General features: G+C 47.4%; 1 protein-coding gene across 3 annotated transcripts in view; it reads left to right on the forward strand.

Annotated features, from left to right (window-relative positions):
* NDUFS1 (NADH:ubiquinone oxidoreductase core subunit S1) overlaps positions 1 to 21,188 on the forward strand; it is a 490,208-nt gene that overhangs the window by 219,043 nt on the left and 249,977 nt on the right. For all 3 annotated transcript variants that reach the window (XM_069225983.1, XM_069225982.1, XM_069225981.1), the window contains one exon: positions 10,537 to 10,682. In XM_069225983.1, coding sequence (XP_069082084.1) covers positions 10,537 to 10,682 — 146 coding nt within the window. The remainder of the gene's footprint in view (positions 1 to 10,536; positions 10,683 to 21,188) is intronic.

Consider the following 21,188-nt stretch of genomic DNA (forward strand, 5'->3'; position numbering starts at 1 on the left):
CATTAGAATTATCAAATGTTTCCACTATCTTACATCTAAGGGGAACCCTTGGACTCTATGCACACTATTTCTTACTTTAAAATAGTTTATACAGAGCCAACTTCCTACAGGCACAGACAGCATCAGCTAATTGCTCCTGGTTGGCAGGCTGCATCCAACACCGGGTATGGTGCAAGGCAGGATTTTCGCTACAGTGGATAAAGCATGGAAGTAACATACATTCTGCCACAGAATTATAGGTGGGTAAGGTTTTCAGCCATGCACCCAAGAAAATATGATTTATATGTTGTACTGCACTTTGAGAATAAAGGCAACTTAGAAGGGAAACACCACCGAGGCAGAATCACATACTGTCATGACCCCATTCACAAAACATGTAAAACAACATAACATATACACTAGAGGCTATCACACGGCCATTTAGGGGCAATGGATGGATTTGAAGGTGATAGACCAGTCTTCACTCCAGGAATACAAGTAACATAGTATTTGACTGTACAGCTAAAATCAACTGTTACCAGCAGCCAGTCACTTCATTGCCTAGACGGTGCATTTGTGGATACACTTTTGTTGCATTCCATTACCAGTAAAGCCTGAGCTTTATTGTCAGACATCAAGCTAATCCAAGACCACCTCTTGTGGGCCCTCAGGTGAACATATCAGATGGGTGAAAACATAAAGGATGGCAGGAAAAAATTGAAGTGGGCAGGGAAGTACAGTCACTCAGTCAAGCTAGAATGTCACCCGCCCCCCCCCCCCCCCACCCCCACATGCCTTACTGACCCATGTCTACCTTCCATCACTCTATCCCAGCCCTTTGAAGAGAACAGGACTGCTGAGATAAAGGAGCTGGGGGGCGCATCTGCAGGATGAGCATCTTATGCAAACATGTCCCAAGACTATACCTTTCTGTGCGCAAGCATTTGTTCCAGTTCCTTTCCCCTGCGGCTTCGAAAGGACAGGCCAGGAGGGAACCGATCAATTAGCAGAAGATGCATTAGACCCTACTTGATTACAAATAAATGACATTTGGGCCCTCATTTGAAGTTTCTCAGAATTCCAGATTTGGGTGGAAACTAGTATCTTCTGAGACATCCGATTTAATTGCATGTCATATTGCTGCAGCCTAGTTTTCAGAAGACACGTAGTCATTTGTTCCTATAAAACTGCTCAGAACACAGGATTAAAGTGCAGAAAACTCTGTAAACCGTGACCTCTGTGGTAATTCTCGAATGCATAGGGAAATGTGACAAACCGTGCAGTAGTACCATACTCAAAAACTCCTGCACACTATGGTTTGGGGATTTCTGAGTGCAGTATTACCGCTCCAGGAGCCCTTCCAATCCTGTGAAAAGTGCTTCGCATCCTTTCCTGATTGACACCAATGATTCACCTCTGCACTGTACGTTATTGTGGTGGAACGTGAATTGATTTATATAAAATTATTTTAAATAGCAGCGAAGAATGCCGAAAGGAAGACTCTCTTTTTGACTTCAATCATTAATTTCGGTTATCGTGACTTGCTTGTGAAGGAATCTTGCAAGATTCACTACAGTGAGGAATCTCGTCTTTGTGTTCAACGCTTTGTTTTTGTCACAAAATGGTTATTTTTATAGCTTTGTTGTAAGACATATTTCTAATTGGATAGCATGCACAAAATTATTTTATAATACGTTAGTAAGTGTAAGGAAATGCCTCCTTGGCATGGTTACCCCCTGACTTTTTGCCTTTGCTGATGCTATGTTTTGAATTGAAAGTGTGCTGAGGCCTGCTAACCAGGCACCAGCACCAGTGTTCTTTCCCTAACCTGTACTTTTGTATCCACAATTGGCACACCCTGGCAACCAGGTAAGTCCCTTGTAACTGGTACCCCTGGTACCAAGGGCCCTGATGCCAGGGAAGGTCTGTAAGGGCTGCAGCATATCTTATGCCACCCTGGGGACCCCTCACTCAGCACAGACACACTGCTTGCCAGCTTGTGTATGCTGGTGAGGACAAAAACGAGTAAGTCGACATGGCACTCCCCTCAGAGTGCCATGCCAACCTCGCACTGCCTATGGCATAGATAAGTCACCCCTCTAGCAGGCCTTACAGCCCTAGGGCAGGGTGCACTGTACCACAGGTGAGGGCATAGGTGCATGAGCACTATGCCCCTACAGTGTCTAAGCAAAACCTTAGACATTGTAAGTGCAGGGTAGCCATAAGAGTATATGGTCTGGGAGTCTGTCAAACACGAACTCCACAACACCATAATGGCTACACTGAAAACTGGGAAGTTTGGTATCAAACTTCTCAGCACAATAAATGCACACTGATGCCAGTGTACATTTTATTGTAAAATACACCCCAGAGGGCACCTTAGAGGTGCCCCCTGAAACCTTAACCAACTACCTGTGTAGGCTGGTTTTTAGCAGCCTGCCACACTCGAGACATGTTGCTGGCCCCATGGGGAGAGTGCCTTTGTCACTCTGAGGCCAGTAACAAAGCCTGCACTGGGTGGAGATGCTAACACCTCCCCCAGGCAGGAGCTGTAACACCTGGCGGTGAGCCTCAAAGGCTCACCCCCTTTGTTCCAGCACCACAGGGCACTCCAGCTAGTGGAGTTGCCCGCCCCCTCCGGCCACGGCCCCACTTTTGGCGGCAAGGCCGGAGGAAATAATGAGAATAACAAGGAGTCGTCACTGGCCAGTCAGGACAGCCCCTAAGGTGTCCTGAGCTGAAGTGACTCTAACTTTTAGAAATCCTCCATCTTGCAGATGGAGGATTCCCCCAATAGGGATAGGAATGTGACCCCCTCCCCTTGGGAGGAGGCACAAAGAGGGTGTACCCACCCTCAGGGCTAGTAGCCATTGGCTACTAACCCCCAGACATAAACACGCCCTTAAATTTAGTATTTAAGGGCTTCCCTGAACCTAAGAATTTAGATTCCTGCAACTTACAGAAGAAGAGGACTGCTGAGCTGAAAAACCCCTGCAGAAGAAGAAAGAAGACACCAACTGCTTTGGCCCCAGTCCTACCGGCCAGTCTCCTGCCTTCAGAAGAAAACTGCTCCAGCGACGCTTTCCCCAGGACCAGCGACCCCTGAATCCTCAGAGGACTGCCCTGCTTCTAAGAGACCAAGAAACTCCCGAGAACAGCGGCCCTGTTCAACAAAGACTGCAACTTTGTATCCAGAGGACCCCTGCAATCCCCGCAAGAAGCGTGAGACTTGCAACACTGCACCCGGCGACCCCGACTCGACTGGTGAAGAAACAACGCTACAGGGAGGACCCTCCGGCGACTCCAACACTGTGAGTAACCAAAGTTGTCCCCCCTGAGCCCCCACAGCGACGCCTGCAGAGGGAATCCAGAGGCTCCCCCTGACCGCGTCTGCCAGACTCTGAAATCCCAACGCCTGGAAAAGACCCTGCACCCGCAGCCCCCAGGACCTGAAGGATCGGAACTCCAGTGCAGGAGTGACCCTCAGGAGGCCCTCTCCCTTGCCCAGGTGGTGGCTACCCCGAGGAGCCCCCCCCTTGCCTGCCTGCACCGCTGAAGAGACCCCTTGATCTCTCATTGAAAACAATTGGAAACCCGACGCGTGTTTGCACACTGCACCCGGCCGCCCCCGCGCTGCTGAGGGTGTACTGTTTGTGCTGACTTGTGTCCCCCCCGGTGCCCTACAAAACCCCACTTGTCAGCCCTCCGAAGACGCGGGTACTTACCTGCTGGCAGACTGGAACCGGGGCACCCCCTTACCTCCATTGAAGCCTATGTGTTTTGGGCACCTCTTTGACCTCTGCACCTGACCGGCCCGGAGCTGCTGGTGTGGTGACTTTGGGGTTGCTCTGAACCCCCAACGGTGGGCTACCGTGGACCCCAATTTGAACCCCGTAGGTGGTTTACTTACCTGCAAGAACTAACATTACTTTACCTCCCTCAGGAACTGTGAAAATTGCACTGTGTCCACTTTTAAAACAGCTAAATGTGTTTTATGTAAAAAGTATATATGCTATTGTGATTATTCAAAGTTCCTAAAGTACTTACCTGCAATACCTTTCAAATGAGATATTACATGTAGAATTTGAACCTGTAGTTCTTAAAATAAACTAAGAACAGATATTTTTCTATACAAAAACCTATTGGCTGGAATTGTCTCTGAGTGTGTGTTCCTCATTTATTGTCTGTGTGTATGTACAACAAATGCTTAACACTACTCCTTTGATAAGCCTACTGCTCGACCACACTACCACAAAATAGAGCATTAGTATTATCTCTTTTTGCCACTATCTTACCTCTAAGGGGAACCCTTGGACTCTGTGCATACTATTCCTTACTTTGAAATAGTGCATACAGAGCCAACTTCCTACATTGGTGGATCAGCGGTGGGGTACAAGACTTTGCATTTGCTGGACTACTCAGCCAATACCTGATCACACGACAAATTCCAAAAATTGTCATTAGAAATTGATTTTTGCATTTTGAACTATTTTTCTAAATTTTTAAAAGTCCTGCTAGGGCCTTGTGTTAGTCCCTGTTAGCATTTCTTTTAGAGTTTAAAAGTTTTGTGAAAGTTTGAATTAGAACCTAGAACTAGTTTTAGATTCTTAAAAAGTATTCCAACTTTTAGAAACATAATGTCTAGTACAGATATGAATGTGGTGGAACTCGACACCACCCCTTACCTCCATCTTAAGATGAGGGAGCTAAGGTCACTCTGTAAAATAAAGAAAATAGCAATGGGCCCCAGACCTTCCAAACTACAGCTCCAGGAGCTTTTGGCAGAGTTTGAAAAGGCCAACCCCTCTGAGGATGGCAACACAGAGGATGAAGATAGTGACTTGGAGGAAAATTCCCACCTATCAGTCCTAACTAGGGAGAACAGGGCCTCTCAAGCCCTGTCTCCAAACATAATAGTCAGAGATGCTGTTTCCCTCACAGGAGGGACCAACCTCTCTGAAATCACTGAGGATAATCCCAGTGAAGCGGACATCCGGTTAGCCAGGATGGCCAAAAGATTGGCTTTGGAAAGACAGATCCTAGCCATAGAAAGGGAAAGACAAGACATGGGCCTAGGACCCATCAATGGTGGCAGCAACATAACTAGGGTCAGAGATTCTCCTGACATGTTGAAAATCCCTAAAGGGATTGTAACTAAATATGAAGATGGTGATGACCTCACCAAATGGTTCACAGCTTTTGAGAGGGCTTGTGTAACCAGAAAAGTGAACAGATCTCACTGGGGTGCTCTCCTGTGGGAAATGTTCACTGGAAAGTGTAGGGATAGACTCTTCACACTCTCTGGAAAAGATGCAGAATCTTATGACCTCATGAAGGGTACCCTGATTGAGGGCTTTGGATTCTCCACTGAGGAGTATAGGATTAGATTCAGGGGGGCTCAAAAATCCTCGAGCCAGACCTGGGTTGATTTTGTAGACTACTCAGTGAAAACACTGGATGGTTGGATTCAAGGCAGTGGTGTAAATGATTATGATGGGCTGTACAATTTATTTGTGAAAGAACATCTGTTAAGTAATTGTTTCAATGATAAACTGTATCAGCATCTGGTAGACCTAGGACCAATTTCTCCCCAAGAATTGGGAAAGAAGGCGGACCATTGGGTCAAGACTAGGGTGACCAAGACTTCCACAGGGGGTGACCAAAAGAAAGGGGTCACAAAGCCTCCCCAGGGGAAAGGTGTTGAGACATCCAAAAACAAAAATAGTAAAGAGTCTTCCAAAAACCTGCACAGGACGGTGGGCCCAGAGCCTCTTCACAAACCAATTTTGGGTACAAGGGTAAAAACTTTGATCCCAAAAAGGCCTGGTGTCGTAGCTGTAATCAGACTGGACACCAAACTGGAGACAAGGCCTGTCCCAAGAAAACAACCACTTCTAACTCCACTCCAGCTAAAACTGGAATGGCTAGTCTCCAAGTGGGATCAACAGTGTGCCCAGAGCAAATCAGGTGTCACACTGAAGCTACATTAGTCTCTGAGGTTGGGGTGGATTTAGCCACACTGGCTGCCTGGCCTCCTAACATGCAAAAATACAGGCAGCAGCTCTTAATTAATGGGACAAGTGTAGAAGGCCTGAGGGATACAGGTGCCAGTGTCACCATGGTGACAGAGAAACTGGTTTCCCCTGGTCAATACCTGGCTGGACAAACTTATCCAGTCACCAATGCTGACAATCAAACTAAAGTACATCCCATGGCTATGGTAACTTTAGAGTGGGGAGGGGTCAATGGCCTGAAACAGGTGGTGGTCTCCTCAAATATCCCAGTAGACTGTTTGCTTGGAAATGACCTGGAGTCCTCAGCATGGGCTGAGGTAGAACTTAAAACCCATGCAGCCATGCTGGGTATCCCTGAACTGGTGTGTGTCAAGACAAGGGCACAGTGCAAGGCACAGGGTGAAAAAGTAGAGCTGGAGTCTGGAAAAAGGGCCCAGCCTACCAAGAGAAAAGGAAAGCCAGCTGGGAAACCAGCTGCAACACAACACCAAAAAGAGAACCTCTCTTCTCAGGAAGAAGTTCTACCCTCTGAGGGAACTGAGCCTATGGAGTTGGAACCTTATCAGGTTGAGCTCTTAGGCCCAGGGGGACCCTCAAGGGAGCAGTTGTGTAAGGGGCAAGAAACCTGTCCCTCTCTTGAAGGCCTTAGGCAGCAAGCTGCTGAAGAGTCCAATGGCAAGAAAACTGGAACACACAGGGTTTATTGGGAAGATGGACTCCTGTACACTGAGGCAAGAGATCCCAAACCTGGTGCCACTAGGAGAGTGGTAGTGCCTCAGGAGTTCAGAGAGTTTATTCTGGCCTTAGCCCATGATATTCCCCTTGCTGGGCATTTGGGACAAACCAAGACGTGGGAGAGATTAGTCAACCACTTCTACTGGCCCAACATGTCCCAGAAAGTTAAGGAGTTTTGTGTCTCCTGTACCACCTGTCAAGCCAGTGGTAAGACAGGTGGACATCCAAAGGCCCCCCTCATTCCACTTCCAGTGGTGGGGGTCCCCTTTGAAAGAGTGGTTGTGGACATAGTGGGTCCACTTGAACCTCCCACAGCCTCAGGAAATATGTACATCCTGGTAGTAGTGGATCATGCTACTAGGTATCCTGAAGGTATTCCCCTTAGGTCGACTACTGCCACTGCAGTAGCCAAGGCCCTCATTGGTATCTTTACCAGAGTGGGATTCCCTAAGGAGGGTGGTGTCTGACAGAGGTACCAACTTCATGTCAGCATACCTGAAACACATGTGGAATGAGTGTGGAGTGACTTATAAATTCACTACACCCTATCATCCACAAACTAATGGCCTTGTTGAGAGATTCAACATAACATTAAAGGGCATTATCATGGGGCTCCCAGAAAAACTCAAAAGGAGATGGGATGTCCTCTTGCCATGTCTGCTCTTCGCTTACAGAGAGGTGCCTCAGAAGGGAGTAGGGTTCTCACCCTTTGAACTTCTGTTTGGCCACCTTGTAAGGGGACCATTAGCTCTTGTTAAAGAAGGCTGGGAGAGACCTCTTCATGAGCCTAAACAAGACATAGTGGACTATGTGTAAGGAAATGCCTCCTTGGCATGGTTACCCCCTGACTTTTTGCCTTTGCTGATGCTATGTTTTGAATTGAAAGTGTGCTGAGGCCTGCTAACCAGGCCCCAGCACCAGTGTTCTTTCCCTAACCTGTACTTTTGATTCCACAATTGGCACACCCTGGCATCCAGATAAGTCCCTTGTAAGTGGTACCCCTGGTACCAAGGGCCCTCATGCCAAGGAAGGTCTCTAAGGGCTGCAGCATGTCTTATGCCACCCTGGAGACCCCTCACTCAGCACAGACACACTGCTTGCCAGCTTGTGTGTGCTGGTGAGAACAAAACGAGTAAGTCGACATGGCACTCCCCTCAGGGTGCCATGCCAGCCTCTCACTGCCTATGCAGGTATAGATAAGTCACCCCTCTAGTAGGCCTTACAGCCCTAAGGCAGGGTGCACTATACCCTAGGTGAGGGCACCAGTGCATGAGCACTGTGCCCCTACAGTGTCTAAGCAATACCTTAGACATTGTAAGTGCAGGGTAGCCATAAGAGTATATGGTCTGGGAGTCTGTTTTACACGAACTCCACAGCACCATAATGGCTACACTGAAAACTGGGACGTTTGGTATCAAACTTCTCAGCACAATAAATGCACACTGATGCCAGTGTACATTTTATTGTAAAATACACCCCAGAGGGCACCTTAGAGGTGCCCCCTGAAACCTTAACCGACTATCTGTGTAGGCTGACTAGTTCCAGCAGCCTGCCACAACCGAGACATGTTGCTGGCCCCATTGGGAGAGTGCCTTTGTCACTCTGAGGCCAGTAACAAAGCCTGCACTGGGTGGAGATGCTAACACCTCCCCCAGGCAGGAGCTGTCACACCTGGCGATGAGCCTCAAAGGCTCACCCCTTTGTGCCAGCACCGCAGGACACTCCAGCTAGTGGAGTTGCCCGCCCCTTCCGGCCACGGCCCCCACTTTTGGCGGCAAGGCCGGAGAAAATAATGAGAAAAACAAGGAGGAGTCACTGGCCAGTCAGGACAGCCCCTAAGGTGTCCTGAGCTGAAGTGACTCTAACTTTTAGAAATCCTCCATCTTGCAGATGGAGGATTCCCCAATAGGATTAGGGATGTGACCCCCTCCCCTTGGGAGGAGGCACAAAGAGGGTGTACCCACCCTCAGGGCTAGTAGCCATTGGCTACTAACCCCCCAGACCTAAACACGCCCTTAAATTTAGTATTTAAGGGCTCCCCTGAACCTAAGAATTTAGATTCCTGCAACTTACCGAAGAAGAAGACTGCTGAGCTGAAAACCCCTGCAGAAGAAGAAAGAAGACACCAACTGCTTTGGCCCCAGTCCTACCGGCCTGTCTCCTGCCTTCCAAAGAACCCTGCTCCAGCGACGCTTTCTCCAGGACCAGCGACCTCTGAATCCTCAGAGGACTGCCCTACTTCCAAGAGACCAAGAAACTCCCGAGGACAGCGGCACTGTTCCAAAAGAACTGCAAATTTGTTTCAAGTAGCAGATTTAAAGACCCCTGCAACTCCCCGCCAGAAGCGTGAGACTTGCAACACTGCACCCGGCGACCCCGACTCGACTGGTGGAGAACCAACACCTCAGGGAGGACCCTCCGGCGACTCCGAGTCCGTGAGTAACCAAAGTTGTCCCCCCTGAGCCCCCACAGCGACGCCTGCAGAGGGAATCCCCAGGCTCCCCCTGACCGCGACTGCCTGAACTCCATTTCCCGACGGCTGGAAAAGACTCTGCACCCGCAGCCCCCAGCATCTAAAGGAACGGAACTCCTGTGCAGGAGTGACCCCCAGGAGGCCCTCTCCCTTGCCCAGGTGGTGGCTACCCCGAGGAGCCCCCCCCCTTGCCTGCCTGCAACGCTGAAGAGATCCCTTGATCTCTCATTGAAAACCATTACAAACCTGAAGTGTGTTTGCACACTGCACCCGGCCGCCCCCGCGCTGCTGAGGGTGTACTTTTTGTGCTGACCTGTGTCCCCCCCCCGGTGCCCTACAAAACCCCCCTGGTCTGCCCTCCGAAGACGCGGGTACTTACCTGCTGGCAGACTGGAACCGGGGCACCCCCTTCTCTCCATTGAAGCCTATGCGTTTTGGGCACCTCGTTGACCTCTGCACCTGACCGGCCCTGAGCTGCTGGTGTGGTAACTTTGGGGTTGCTCTGAACCCCCAATGGTGGGCTACCTTGGACCAAAAACTGAAACCTGTAAGTGACTTACTTACCTTTGAAAACTAACATTACTTTACCTCCCCCAGGAACTGTGAAAATTGCACTAAGTGTCCACTTTTAAAACAGCTTATTGTGTTTTATGTGAAAAGTATACATGCTAATGAAATGATTCAAAGTTCCTAAAATACTTACCTGCAATACCTTTCAAATGAGATATTACATGTAAAATTTGAACCTGTGGTTCTTAAAATAAACTAAGAAAAGATATTTTTCTATAACAAAACCTATTGGCTGGATTTGTCTCTGAGTGTGTGTTCCTCATTTATTGCCTGTGTGTATGTACAAATAATGCTTAACACTACTCCTTTGATAAGCCTACTGCTCGACCACACTACCACAAAATAGAGCATTAGTATTATCTCTTTTTGCCACTACCTTACCTCTAAGGGGAACCCTTGGACTCTGTGCATACTATTCCTTACTTTGAAATAGTGCATACAGAGTCAACTTCCTACAGTAAGTGTGGGCAAAAATAATTAATGTAGTTAAAACTTACTAAACATTGTTCATTGGGCATCCAGCTATAATACTGGTAAAGCTATTGACACTCAGAATAAATACCAGCAGCAAAGCCAGTTGAAAACTAAGTGCCTCGTTCATTTTCAATAGATTATGGTATAACATATTGGTTTGCACAACTTCCATAATTCCTTTTTCTTTTTTGTAGACAGAGGGTGCATATATGGTGTCTGTCATATTATTCTGAATTTCTACAATTGTGTGTAGTTTCATTGACTTGTATGTCTTCTACTTTTTGCTTTCAGCTGCAAAGTGTGCAAGGCAAGGATATAGCAGCAGTAGCTGGGGCACTTGTGGATGCAGAAGCACTAGTGGCACTTAAAGATCTACTTAATAGGATGAATTGTGATGCGTTGTGCACTGAAGAGGTGTTCCCGAATTCTGGAAGTGGGTGAGTTAACAGTATACATTTATTTACCCACACCTACTTAATATCAAGGCCAATATAACAAAGCTGAAAATCTTGAGAGTTTAGCAATAGGTTATTCAGCATTTTATTTTGTTTTCATTGCCTGATTAGAGGTGATGGCAAAGAGGTGATCTAAAGCCACCCTCAGGTACAATAGCCATTGGCTACTGCACTCCAGCCCTAACACATCCCTAAATTTTGTATTTAGGGGCAACCCTGAACCCAGGAAATCAGATTCCTGACTACATAACAAGAAGAAGGACTGCTGACCTGAAAACCCTGCAGAGAAGACGGAAGACGACAACTGCTTGGGCCCCAACCCTACCGGCTTTTCTCCTGATTGGAAGAACCTGCAACAGCAACGCATCCTGTGGGCCCAGCGACCTCTGCCGACTCAGAGGACTGCCCTGCTACTACAAAGGACCAAGAAACTCCCGTGGACAGCGGCCCTGTCTAAAGCAACAAGAAGAAACCATCTTTAAAGGGGCTCTCACCTCACTCCAGAAGCATGAGTCCCCACCACTCTGGACCCGAAGCCCCTGACTCGTGTCCAGAGAAACCAACGCCGCAGAGAGGACCCCCAGGCTACTCCAAAGACATGTTCACCCTGAGCCGACCTCTCTGCACCCCCACGACGACCCCTACAGAGGGAATCCAGAGGACCTCTCTGACCGCGACTGCCCGGTAACAAAGAAACCTGACGCCTGGAAGAAGCATTGCACCCACAGCCCCCAGGCCTGTGAAAAACCAACCCCCGACAGTAGTGACCGGCAGGCGGCCCTCACCCTTGCCCAGTCTGTGGCTGGCCCGAGAAACCACCCTGTGCCCTGCCTGCATCGTCAGAGTGACCCCTGGGTCCCTCCATTGATTTCTATACAAAACCCGACGCCTTGTTTGCCCACTGCACCCGGCCGCGCCTGTGCCACAGAGTGTGTATTTTATGTGCCTAGTTGGACCCCCCCCCCAGTGCTCTACAAAACCCCCTTGGTCTGCTCCTCAAGGACGCAGGTACTTACCTGCTAGCAGACTGGAACCGGAGCACCCCTAGTCTCTATAGGCGCCTATGTTATTTGGGACCCTCTTTAACCTCTGCACCTGATCGGCCCTGTGTTGCTGGTGCTGTGTGTTTGGGGTTGCCTTGAACCCCAAACAGTGGGCTGCCTATGCCCCGGAGACGGAACTTGTAAGTGCTTTACTTACCTCAAATACTAAGCTGTACTTACCTCCCCCAGGAACTGTTGAATTTTGCACTGTGTCCACTTTTGAAATAGCTTATTGCCTTTTTATGCCAAACTGTGTATGTTACTATTTTGATTCAAAGTTCTGTCTATACCTATGCAAAGTACCTTACATTTAATATACTTACCGGCAATTTGAATCTTGTGGTTATAAAATAAATTAAGAAAATAATATTTTTCTATATAAATACCTATTGACCTGGAGTTGTCATTGAGTGTGTGTTCTCATTTATTGCCTGTGTGTGTATAACAAATGCTTAAAACTACCCTCTGATAAGCCTAACTGCTCGACCACACTACCACAAATACAGCATTAGTATTATCTATTATTGCCTCTGTCAAGCCTCTTAGGGGAATCCCTGGACTCTGTGCCCACTGTCTATCACTTGGAGATAGTATATACAGAGCCATCTTCCTACAGTATGCTTCAAATATAGTATTCAGTAACTTCACATATGTATATAGTTTCATAGTATAAATACCCAGTGTTATACGTTCCTACTATATGTCTGCTTTGGGACACAAGATCATAATCTTTCCATCATTTCACCTCCAAAGTCCAATAGGACTCCTCAGTGGAAACCATTTGGGGGTGGCTCCCTAGACCAATGGCATCAGTCCTGGGATGTTTCTATGCACATTGCCTTAAACTCTGAGGAAACGCATGTATCTAGTGGGGCAAGGATATCCCTACTACTGAAAAATAGGAGAAATATATGGAAGCTTAGAAGTCTGCCATATTATTACAGAACATACGATTATTCTTCCAGTCAACTACTTCCAGGCTGCCCCACTGCACGTTAATACCTTTCTCTTTGCCAACATTAGTGCTGCAACAGTCAACATGCACACTACGACAGTACTATCACCCACATACTCTACCAGAGAAGACCAGTGCAGTGCAGTTCAGTTAATTTATTTTAGATATCATCAAAACCACTACTGTAGTATTTCACAATGTCAGAAGAGATGTATATATTTTGCTCATTAGTAGTAACATCTCTTTCAGTCTGTCCACATCCAGGCAAATGTTGAACAAAAAAGAGGCAACACTGACTAATATTGAATGCACATTCCTCAAGTTTTCCATTCATGGTATACACGTTGATGGTGCTCATACACTATAGTACATCTGTTGCCAACATGTACATACTGGAATCTACAGAGCCAAACCAGTTAATCACAAAAGTAGAACAATAGTGGATCACACCATGTTTTCATTGTTAAACATGCAATTGTATGAGACCAGAGAAAACTATCAGATCCTATGGATAAGTAAGGAACTTTATTCCAAAATAAGCAACATGAATGGCTGGATGTTTGGTCTCCTAACCAGGTGATAACCACAATAGTGATCTACAAATCATAATTTATTTATTAGTGTACATAATAATAAATATACAATCCAATACAAATGTAAAAAGACACAAACAGTATACAAAAAGTATAGACAAAAATATTAGATTCCATTCCATAAATAATTTATATTTTTATGGTCTCAGATGTTCCAACTTTGAGAAAACTCAGCCATTAGGTATGAACTTCAGCCCATTGAGTATAAACTTCAGCCGACATGTGTTTCGTCCTAACAATGACTTTTTAAAGGCTTGCTCACAACATATACCGTAAATCTGAAAGCAGAAAGCTTGCAATATATCTCCACAATTGTCACCACGGGATGTCCACAACGAGCCAAGTCAGAATTCAATATCCTTACACTGGAATCTTCAAAATTTGAATAAGATGTTGCACTGTTTCTTGGGTGTATGATGGATACGTTTTAGGAGCTTGTAATGCAAGACCTTATTCTTTTTATGAGTTTTAGGCATTTGGTTAATACACAAGCGCTCCCTCACCTTCTCATCTAGCATACCGTGTTACAAGCATATAACCATCCTATTACAATAGGATTTGTTAGCAACATACATAAAGCAAGTAGTGGTTGTGTTTCAGCAGGGAAAGCTTCACATTTGCTCTGTAATGTTCCACATAATTGGTTAAACAAGAACATTTTCAAAGGATTGCAAATTTCCCGGACTTGCAGGGCCATAGATTGACATTCTAGGGAACCCGGATTAACAAAAGAAGCCGGGAGTAGTGTTCTTTGGGGTGAAATGGAATCCCCACCAAATTGCAGAATACATTCCATCATGTTTAATAGGTATGACCGTGTCCTTTTTTTGTATGAAAGCTACTGCACATTTTTGACTGGTGCACTGGTCTCAGGACGCACTACTGAATGCCTGAAGGCTTGCACTGTACACAATAAGGTGGTAACAATTTTTCAATGTTCACAACTTTAAGATGTGGTTCAGCACACCTTTATTCACATGGATGTGACATGTCAACTAAAAAAAATACAGTCCAAATGTTACAGCATACTTGAGATTGAAGTTTCACAAAAAATACTTCATGTAGAAATGTGAAGGACATTTCCAGTATGTACCCAATATATTTTGGGTTGGAACCCAATCGTCAGGGGTAACTATGAAAAATACAAAGTGTAGGAAGCTGGTTCTGCATATACTATACCAAAGTGAGGTATAGTGTGCACAGAGTCCAGGAGGTCCACATAGGCTAAAATAGATATTACTAATGCTCTCTTTTGTGGTAGTGTGGTTGAGGAGTTAGGCTTATCAGAGGGTTGTGCTAAGCATTTGTTGTACATACACAGAGAATAGAAGCAGCACACACTCAAATACTTCGCTCCAGACCAATGGTTTTTATATAGCAAAAATATATATTTTTTATTTATTTATAGAACCACAAGATTCAATTTGCAGGTAAGTACTTCAGTAGATTTGTATTTCACACATATATCAATAGCACTTTGTTTGAAATCAATAAGTTATACAGTTTTTGAAATATTGGCAATTATCTGTTTTAAAAATTGACATTGCAATTTTCAGAAACAGGTTGGGGTTCAAGTTAACCCCAAACACCCACCCCCAGCAACACGGGCCCGGCTGGGTGCAGAGGTCAAAGTTGAAGCAATTTTAATGTGGGCTCCTATGGAGACTGGGGGCACTTGGTTTCAGATCTGAAGACAGGTAAGTACCCGTGTCTTCGGGGGGCAGACCTTGGGGGGTTTAGAGGAGCACTGGGGGCCGGAAGTAGGCACCAAACATACACCCTCAGTGGCATTGGGGCAGCCGCTTGCAGGGTGCAGACAAGGTGTCAAGTTTCCAATGATTCTCCATGAGTGACCCCGGGGATGCCTCAGATGTTGCAGGCGAGGTCCAGGGAGTCTAGTGGGGCAAGCCACAGGCTGGACAGGGAGGAGGGCCGCCTGCTGAATGTAGCTGCACCGGAGGTCGGGTTCTCCAAGGCCTGGGGGTGCACTGGTCTTTTAGGTGTCGGATATCTTCGTCTGGAGATTTCTGGGTCTGGGGGGTCCTGTGGATTCCCTCTGCAGTCATCGTCATGGAGGGGTAGAGAGGTTAACCCAGGGTCGGCACTTGCTTGGAATCACCTGGTGATCCTCTCTAGTAAGTTGGGTCACCTGGACATGGGCCGTGGGCGTCGAGTGCATAGTGGTCAGGTCTCACGCATTCAGAGTGATGCTTGGAGTCCTTAGTAGTTGTTTCTTCTTGCACAGGACAGCTGTCCACAGGAGTTATTGGTGCTTTTGGGTGCAGGGCAGTCCTCTTGAGCCTGGCATAGGTCTCTGGTCCCGCTGGATGCATCGCTGTTCTTGTGCAGGTTCTTTGATGCAGGAGAAAGGCCAGTAGGGCTGGGGCCGAGTCAATTGTCATCTTCCTTCTTCTCTGCTGGGGGTTCAGCCAAGCAATCCTGCTTTCTTTTCAGGTCGCTAGTAATCTAGTGAGCTGTGTTCAGGGAGGCCCTTAAATCCTAGATTTAGGGGTGTTGTAAAGAAATGGCTCCCTGTTGCAGTTACCCCCCACTTTTTTCCTGATACTGATGCTGACTTGACTGAGAAGTGTGCTGGGACCCTGCTCACCAGGCCCCAGCACCAGTGTTCTTTCACCTAAAATGTACCATTGTTTCCACAATTGGCACAACCCTGGCACCTAGGTAAGTCCCTTGTAACTGGTACCCCTGGTACCAAGGGCCCTGATGCCAGGGAAGGTCTCTAAGGGCTGCAGCATGTCTTATGCCACCCTAGGGACCCCTCACTCAGCACAGACACACTGCTTGCCAGCTTGTGTGTGCTGATGGGGAGAAAATGACTAAGTCGACATGGCACTCCCCTCAGGGTGCCATGCCAACCTCCCACTGCCTGTGGCATAGGTAAGTCACCCCTCTAGTAGGCCTTACAGCCCTAAGGCAGGGTGCACTATACCACAGGGGAGGGCATAAGTGCATGAGCACTATGCCCCTACAGTGTCTAAGCAAAACCTTAGACATTGTAAGTGCAGGGTAGCCATAAGAGTATATGGGCTGGGAGTCTGTCAAAAACGAACTCCACAGCTCCATAATGGCTACACTGAATACTGGGAAGTTTAGTATCAAACTTCTCAGAATAATAAACCCACACTGATGCCAGTGTTGGATTTATTAAAAAATGCAGCCAGAGGGCATCTTAGAGATACCCCCTGTATTTTACCCAATTGTTCAGTGCAGGACTGACTGGTCTGTGCCAGCCTGCTGCTGAGAGACGAGTGTCTGACCTCATGCAGTGAGAGCCTTTGTGCTCTCTGAGGACAGAAACAAAGCCTGCTCTGGGTGGAGGTGCTTCACACCTCCCCCCTGCAGGAACTGTAACACCTAGCAGTGAGCTTCAAAGGCTCAAGCTTCGTGTTACAATGCCCCAGGGCACTCCAGCTAGTGGAGATGCCAGCCTCCTGGACCCAGCCCCCACTTCTGGCGGCAAGTCCAGGAGAGATAATGAGAAAAACAAGGAGGAGTCACTGGCCAGTCAGGACAGCCCCTAAGGTGTCCTGAGCTGAGGTGCCTCTGACTTTTAGAAATCCTCCATCTTGAAGAAGGAGGATTCCCCCAATAGGGATAGGAATGTGACCCCCTCCCCTTGGGAGGAGGCACAAAGAGGGTGTACCCACCCTCAGGGCTAGTAGCCATTGGCTACTAACCCCCCAGACCTAAACACGCCCTTAAATTTAGTATTTAAGGGCTTCCCTGAACCTAAGAATTTAGATTCCTGCAACTACAAGAAGAAGGACTGCCGAGCTGACAAACCCCTGCAGAGGAAGAACAGAAGACACCAACTGCCTTGGCCCCAGACTTACCGGCCTGTCTCCTGCCTTCCAAAGAAACCTGCTCCAGCGACGCTTTCCAAGGGACCAGCGACCTCTGAATCCTCTGAGGACTGCCCTGCTTCGAAAAAGACAAGAAACTCCAGAGGACAGCGGCACTGCTCCAAAAGAACTGCAACTTTGTTACAAGGAGCAGATTTAAAGACCCCTGCAATTCCCCGCAAGAAGCGTGAGACTTGCAACACTGCACCCGGCGACCCAGACTCGACTGGTGGAGAACAACCAACTCGGGGAGGACCCTCCGGCGACTCTACGACTGTGAGTAACCAAAGTTGTCCCCCCTGAGCCCCCACAGCGACGCCTGCAGAGGGAATCCCCAGGCTCCCCCTGACCGCGACTGTCTGAACTCCATTTCCCGACGGCTGGAAAAGACCCTGCACCCGCAGCCCCCAGCCCCTAAAGAAACGTAACTTCTGTGCAGGAGTGACCCCCAGGAGGCCCTCTCCCTTGCCCAGGTGGTGGCTACCCCGAGGAGCCCCCCCCTTGCCTGCCTGCATCGCTGAAGAGACCCCTTGGTCTCCCATTGAAAACTGAAGGAAACCCGACGCATGTTTGCACACTGCACCCGGCCGCCCCCGCGCTGCTGAGGGTGTACTTTCGGTGCTACTTTGTGTCCCCCCCCGGTGCCCTACAAAACCCCCCTGGTCTGCCCTCCGAAGACGCGGGTACTTACCTGCTGGCAGACTGGAACCGGGGCACCCCCCTTCTCTCCATTATAGCCTATGTGTTTTGGGCACCTCTTTGACCTTTGCACCTGACCGGCCCTGAGCTGCTGGTGTGATAACTTTGGGGTTGCTCTGAACCCCCAACGGTGGGCTACCTTGGACCAAAAACTGAAACCTGTAAGTGCCTTACTTACCTGTTGAAACTAACAATAACTTACCTCCCCCAGGAACTGTGAAAATTGCACTGTGTCCACTTTTAAAACAGCTTATTGTGTTTTATGCAAAAAGTATACCTGCTAAAGTAATGATTCAAAGTTCCTAGAGTACTTACCCGCAATACCTTTCAAACAAGATATTACATGTTAAATTTGAACCTGTGGTTCTTAAAATAAACTAAGAAAAGATATTTTTCTATAACAAAACCTATTGGCTGGATTTGTCTCTGAGTGTGTGTACCTCATTTATTGTCTATGTGTATGTACAACAAATGCTTAACACTACTCCTTGGATAAGCCTACTGCTCGACCACACTACCACAAAATAGAGCATTAGTATTATCTCTTTTTACCACTATTTTACCTCTAAGGGGAACCCTTGGACTCTGTGCATGCTATTCCTTACTTTGAAATAGCACATACAGAGCCAACTTCCTACATTGGTGGATCAGCGGTGGGGTACAAGACTTTGCATTTGCTGGACTACTCAGCCAATACCTGATCACACGACAAATTCCAAAATTGTCATTAGAAATCGATTTTTGCAATTTGAAAAGTTTTCTAAATTCTTTAAAGTCCTGCTAGGGCCTTGTGTTAGTCCCTGTTAGCATTTCTTTTAGAGTTTAAAAGTTTGTAAAAGTTTGAATTAGATTCTAGAACTAGTTTTAGATTCTTAAAAGCATTCCAACTTTTAGAAGAATAATGTCTAGTACAGAGATGAATGTGGTGGAACTCGACACCACACCTTACCTCCATCTCCAGATGAAAGAGCTAAGGTCACTCTGTAACATAAGAAAAATAACAATGGGCTCCAGACCTACCAAAGTACAGCTCCAGGAGCTGTTGGCAGAGTATGATAGAGCCAACCCCTCTGTGGATAACACAGAGGAAGATGATAGTGAATTGGAGGAAGATTCCCCCCTACCAGTCCTATCTAGGGAGGACAGGGCCTCTCAAGCCCTGACTCCAAAAATACTAGTCAGAGATGCTGGCTCCCTCACAGGAGGGACCAGCACCTCTGAAATCACTGAGGATAACTCCAGTGAAGAGGACATCCAGTTAGCCAGGATGGCCAAAAGATTGGCTTTGGAAAGACAGATCCTAGCCATAGAAAGGGAAAGAAAAGAGATGGGCCTAGGACCCATCAATGGTGGCAGCAACATAACTAGGGTCAGAGATTCTCCTGACATGTTGAAAATCCCCAAAGGGATTGTAACTAAATTTGAAGATGGTGATGACATCACCAAATGGTTCACAGCTTTTGAGAGGGCTTGTGAAACCTGAAAAGTGAACAAATCTCACTGGGGTGCTCTCCTTTGGGAAATGTTCACAGGAAAGTGTAGGGATAGACTCCTCACACTCTCTAAAAAAGATGCAGAATCTTATGACCTCATGAAGGGTACCCTGATTGAGGGCTTTGGATTCTCCACTGAGGAGTATAGGATTAGATTCAGGGGGGCTCAAAAATCCTCGAGCCAGACCTGGGTTGATTTTGTTGACTACTCAGTGAAAACACTGGATGGTTGGGTAACTGGAAATGAAGTGCATGACTATGTTGGGCTTTATAATTTGTTTATGAAAGAACACATTTTAAGTAACTGCTTCAATGAAAAGTTGCATCAGTATCTGGTAGACCTAGGTCCAATTTCTCCCCAAGAATTGGGAAAGAAGGCAGACCACTGGGTCAAGACTAGGGTAACCAAAACTTCCACTGGGGGTGACCAAAAGAAAGGGGTTACAAAACCTCCCCAGGAGAAAGTGGGTGACACTAGAAACAAAGAAAAAGAGTCCTCTGTAGGCCCCCAAAAACCAGAACAGGTGGGTGGGTCCCAAGACACAACCCAAAACAAAGGTGGGTACCAGGGTAAGAACTGGGATGCCACTAAGGCATGGTGCCATAACTGTAGACAGACAGGGCACCACACCAAGGACACTTCTTGTCCCAAAAACAAACCCCCTAGCAAAATCCCAGGGGTGACCAGTGTAGCCATTGGGGATGACTCCTCAGATGAGGAGGTCTTCATAGCCTTCAACTGGAAAAAGGGCCCAACAGGTGAGTTGGAGATTCCAGAGGGAAGTAGACACTTCCACCACCTACTGGTGAATGGAATCCCAGCCACTGCCCTGAGAGACACTTGTGCCAGTCACACTATTGTGCATGACAGGCTGGTGTTCTCAAACCAGTACATCCCAGGTGAGATGGCCAGAGTAAGAGTTAGCCCAGACAGGGTCACTGATAGGCCTGTGGCTTTTGTGCCCATAGAAGTGGGTGGGACTTTTAGCTGGAGAAGGGTGGTAGTCAGTACAGACCTCCCCCTTGATTGTCTCCTTGGAAATGACTACCCAGAGGTTAGTCAGAGCCCAAGAGAGGAACTGGTCCAGTGCCAGTCCTCTCCCAAGGATTCTGGAGTGCCTGCCTCTGCAGTAAATGCAAGTAGGCCCCAGAAGAAAAAGAAAAGGAAACGGAGTAGGAAAGGTGGACAACCTTTAGCCAAGGTTCCAGCAAGCCAAGGAGATTCTGCTCCAGTAGGGGAGAACTCCAAAAGTGGCTCTGATAAAGTCCAACCTGACCCACAAGAAGTCCTGGCTAGTCAGGCAACTGTTAAGCCTGAGTGGGTGGCTCCTCAGGTAACAGAAGAAAGAGTGGAAGAAGGGTGTTTACTACAAGATGTGGTAACCCCCCACTCTAATACAGCAGACAGGCACCCTGAACCCAAAGAAGCCTGTAACTTAGCCCCTTCCCTTGTAGGTGAAGAGCTAAAGGTGTGGTTCTGGGCACTGATAGCTGTCAGTGGCCTCTGCTGGGTGTTAGCCTTTATGGCTGCACTATCCTTGGCATGGTGGTCTGACCCCATGCCAAATAGCAAGTTAGGCCCCCTGACCCTGTTGGTCATGGTGGGGTTACTCCAGCTCTGGGTAACCTCTTTGGGTAAGCTAGGGGTGACCCTGGCTAAGATAAGATTAGCAGAGGTGGATACCTCTAACCCCAAAATAGAGAGAATGGGTGAAGACATAAAAAGCACAGACAAGAGGCAGTTCAGACTAGGTCCTATCACTGTGGAAGTGGGTCAGTTCCCCAGAGGGAATGACCTGAACAGGAGGATGTAAGGCAGAGTAGGCCCTGCAACAAACCAGC

The sequence above is a fragment of the Pleurodeles waltl genome, chromosome 3_1 (assembly GCF_031143425.1).
Source record: "Pleurodeles waltl isolate 20211129_DDA chromosome 3_1, aPleWal1.hap1.20221129, whole genome shotgun sequence".
Lineage (NCBI taxonomy): Eukaryota > Metazoa > Chordata > Amphibia > Caudata > Salamandridae > Pleurodeles > Pleurodeles waltl.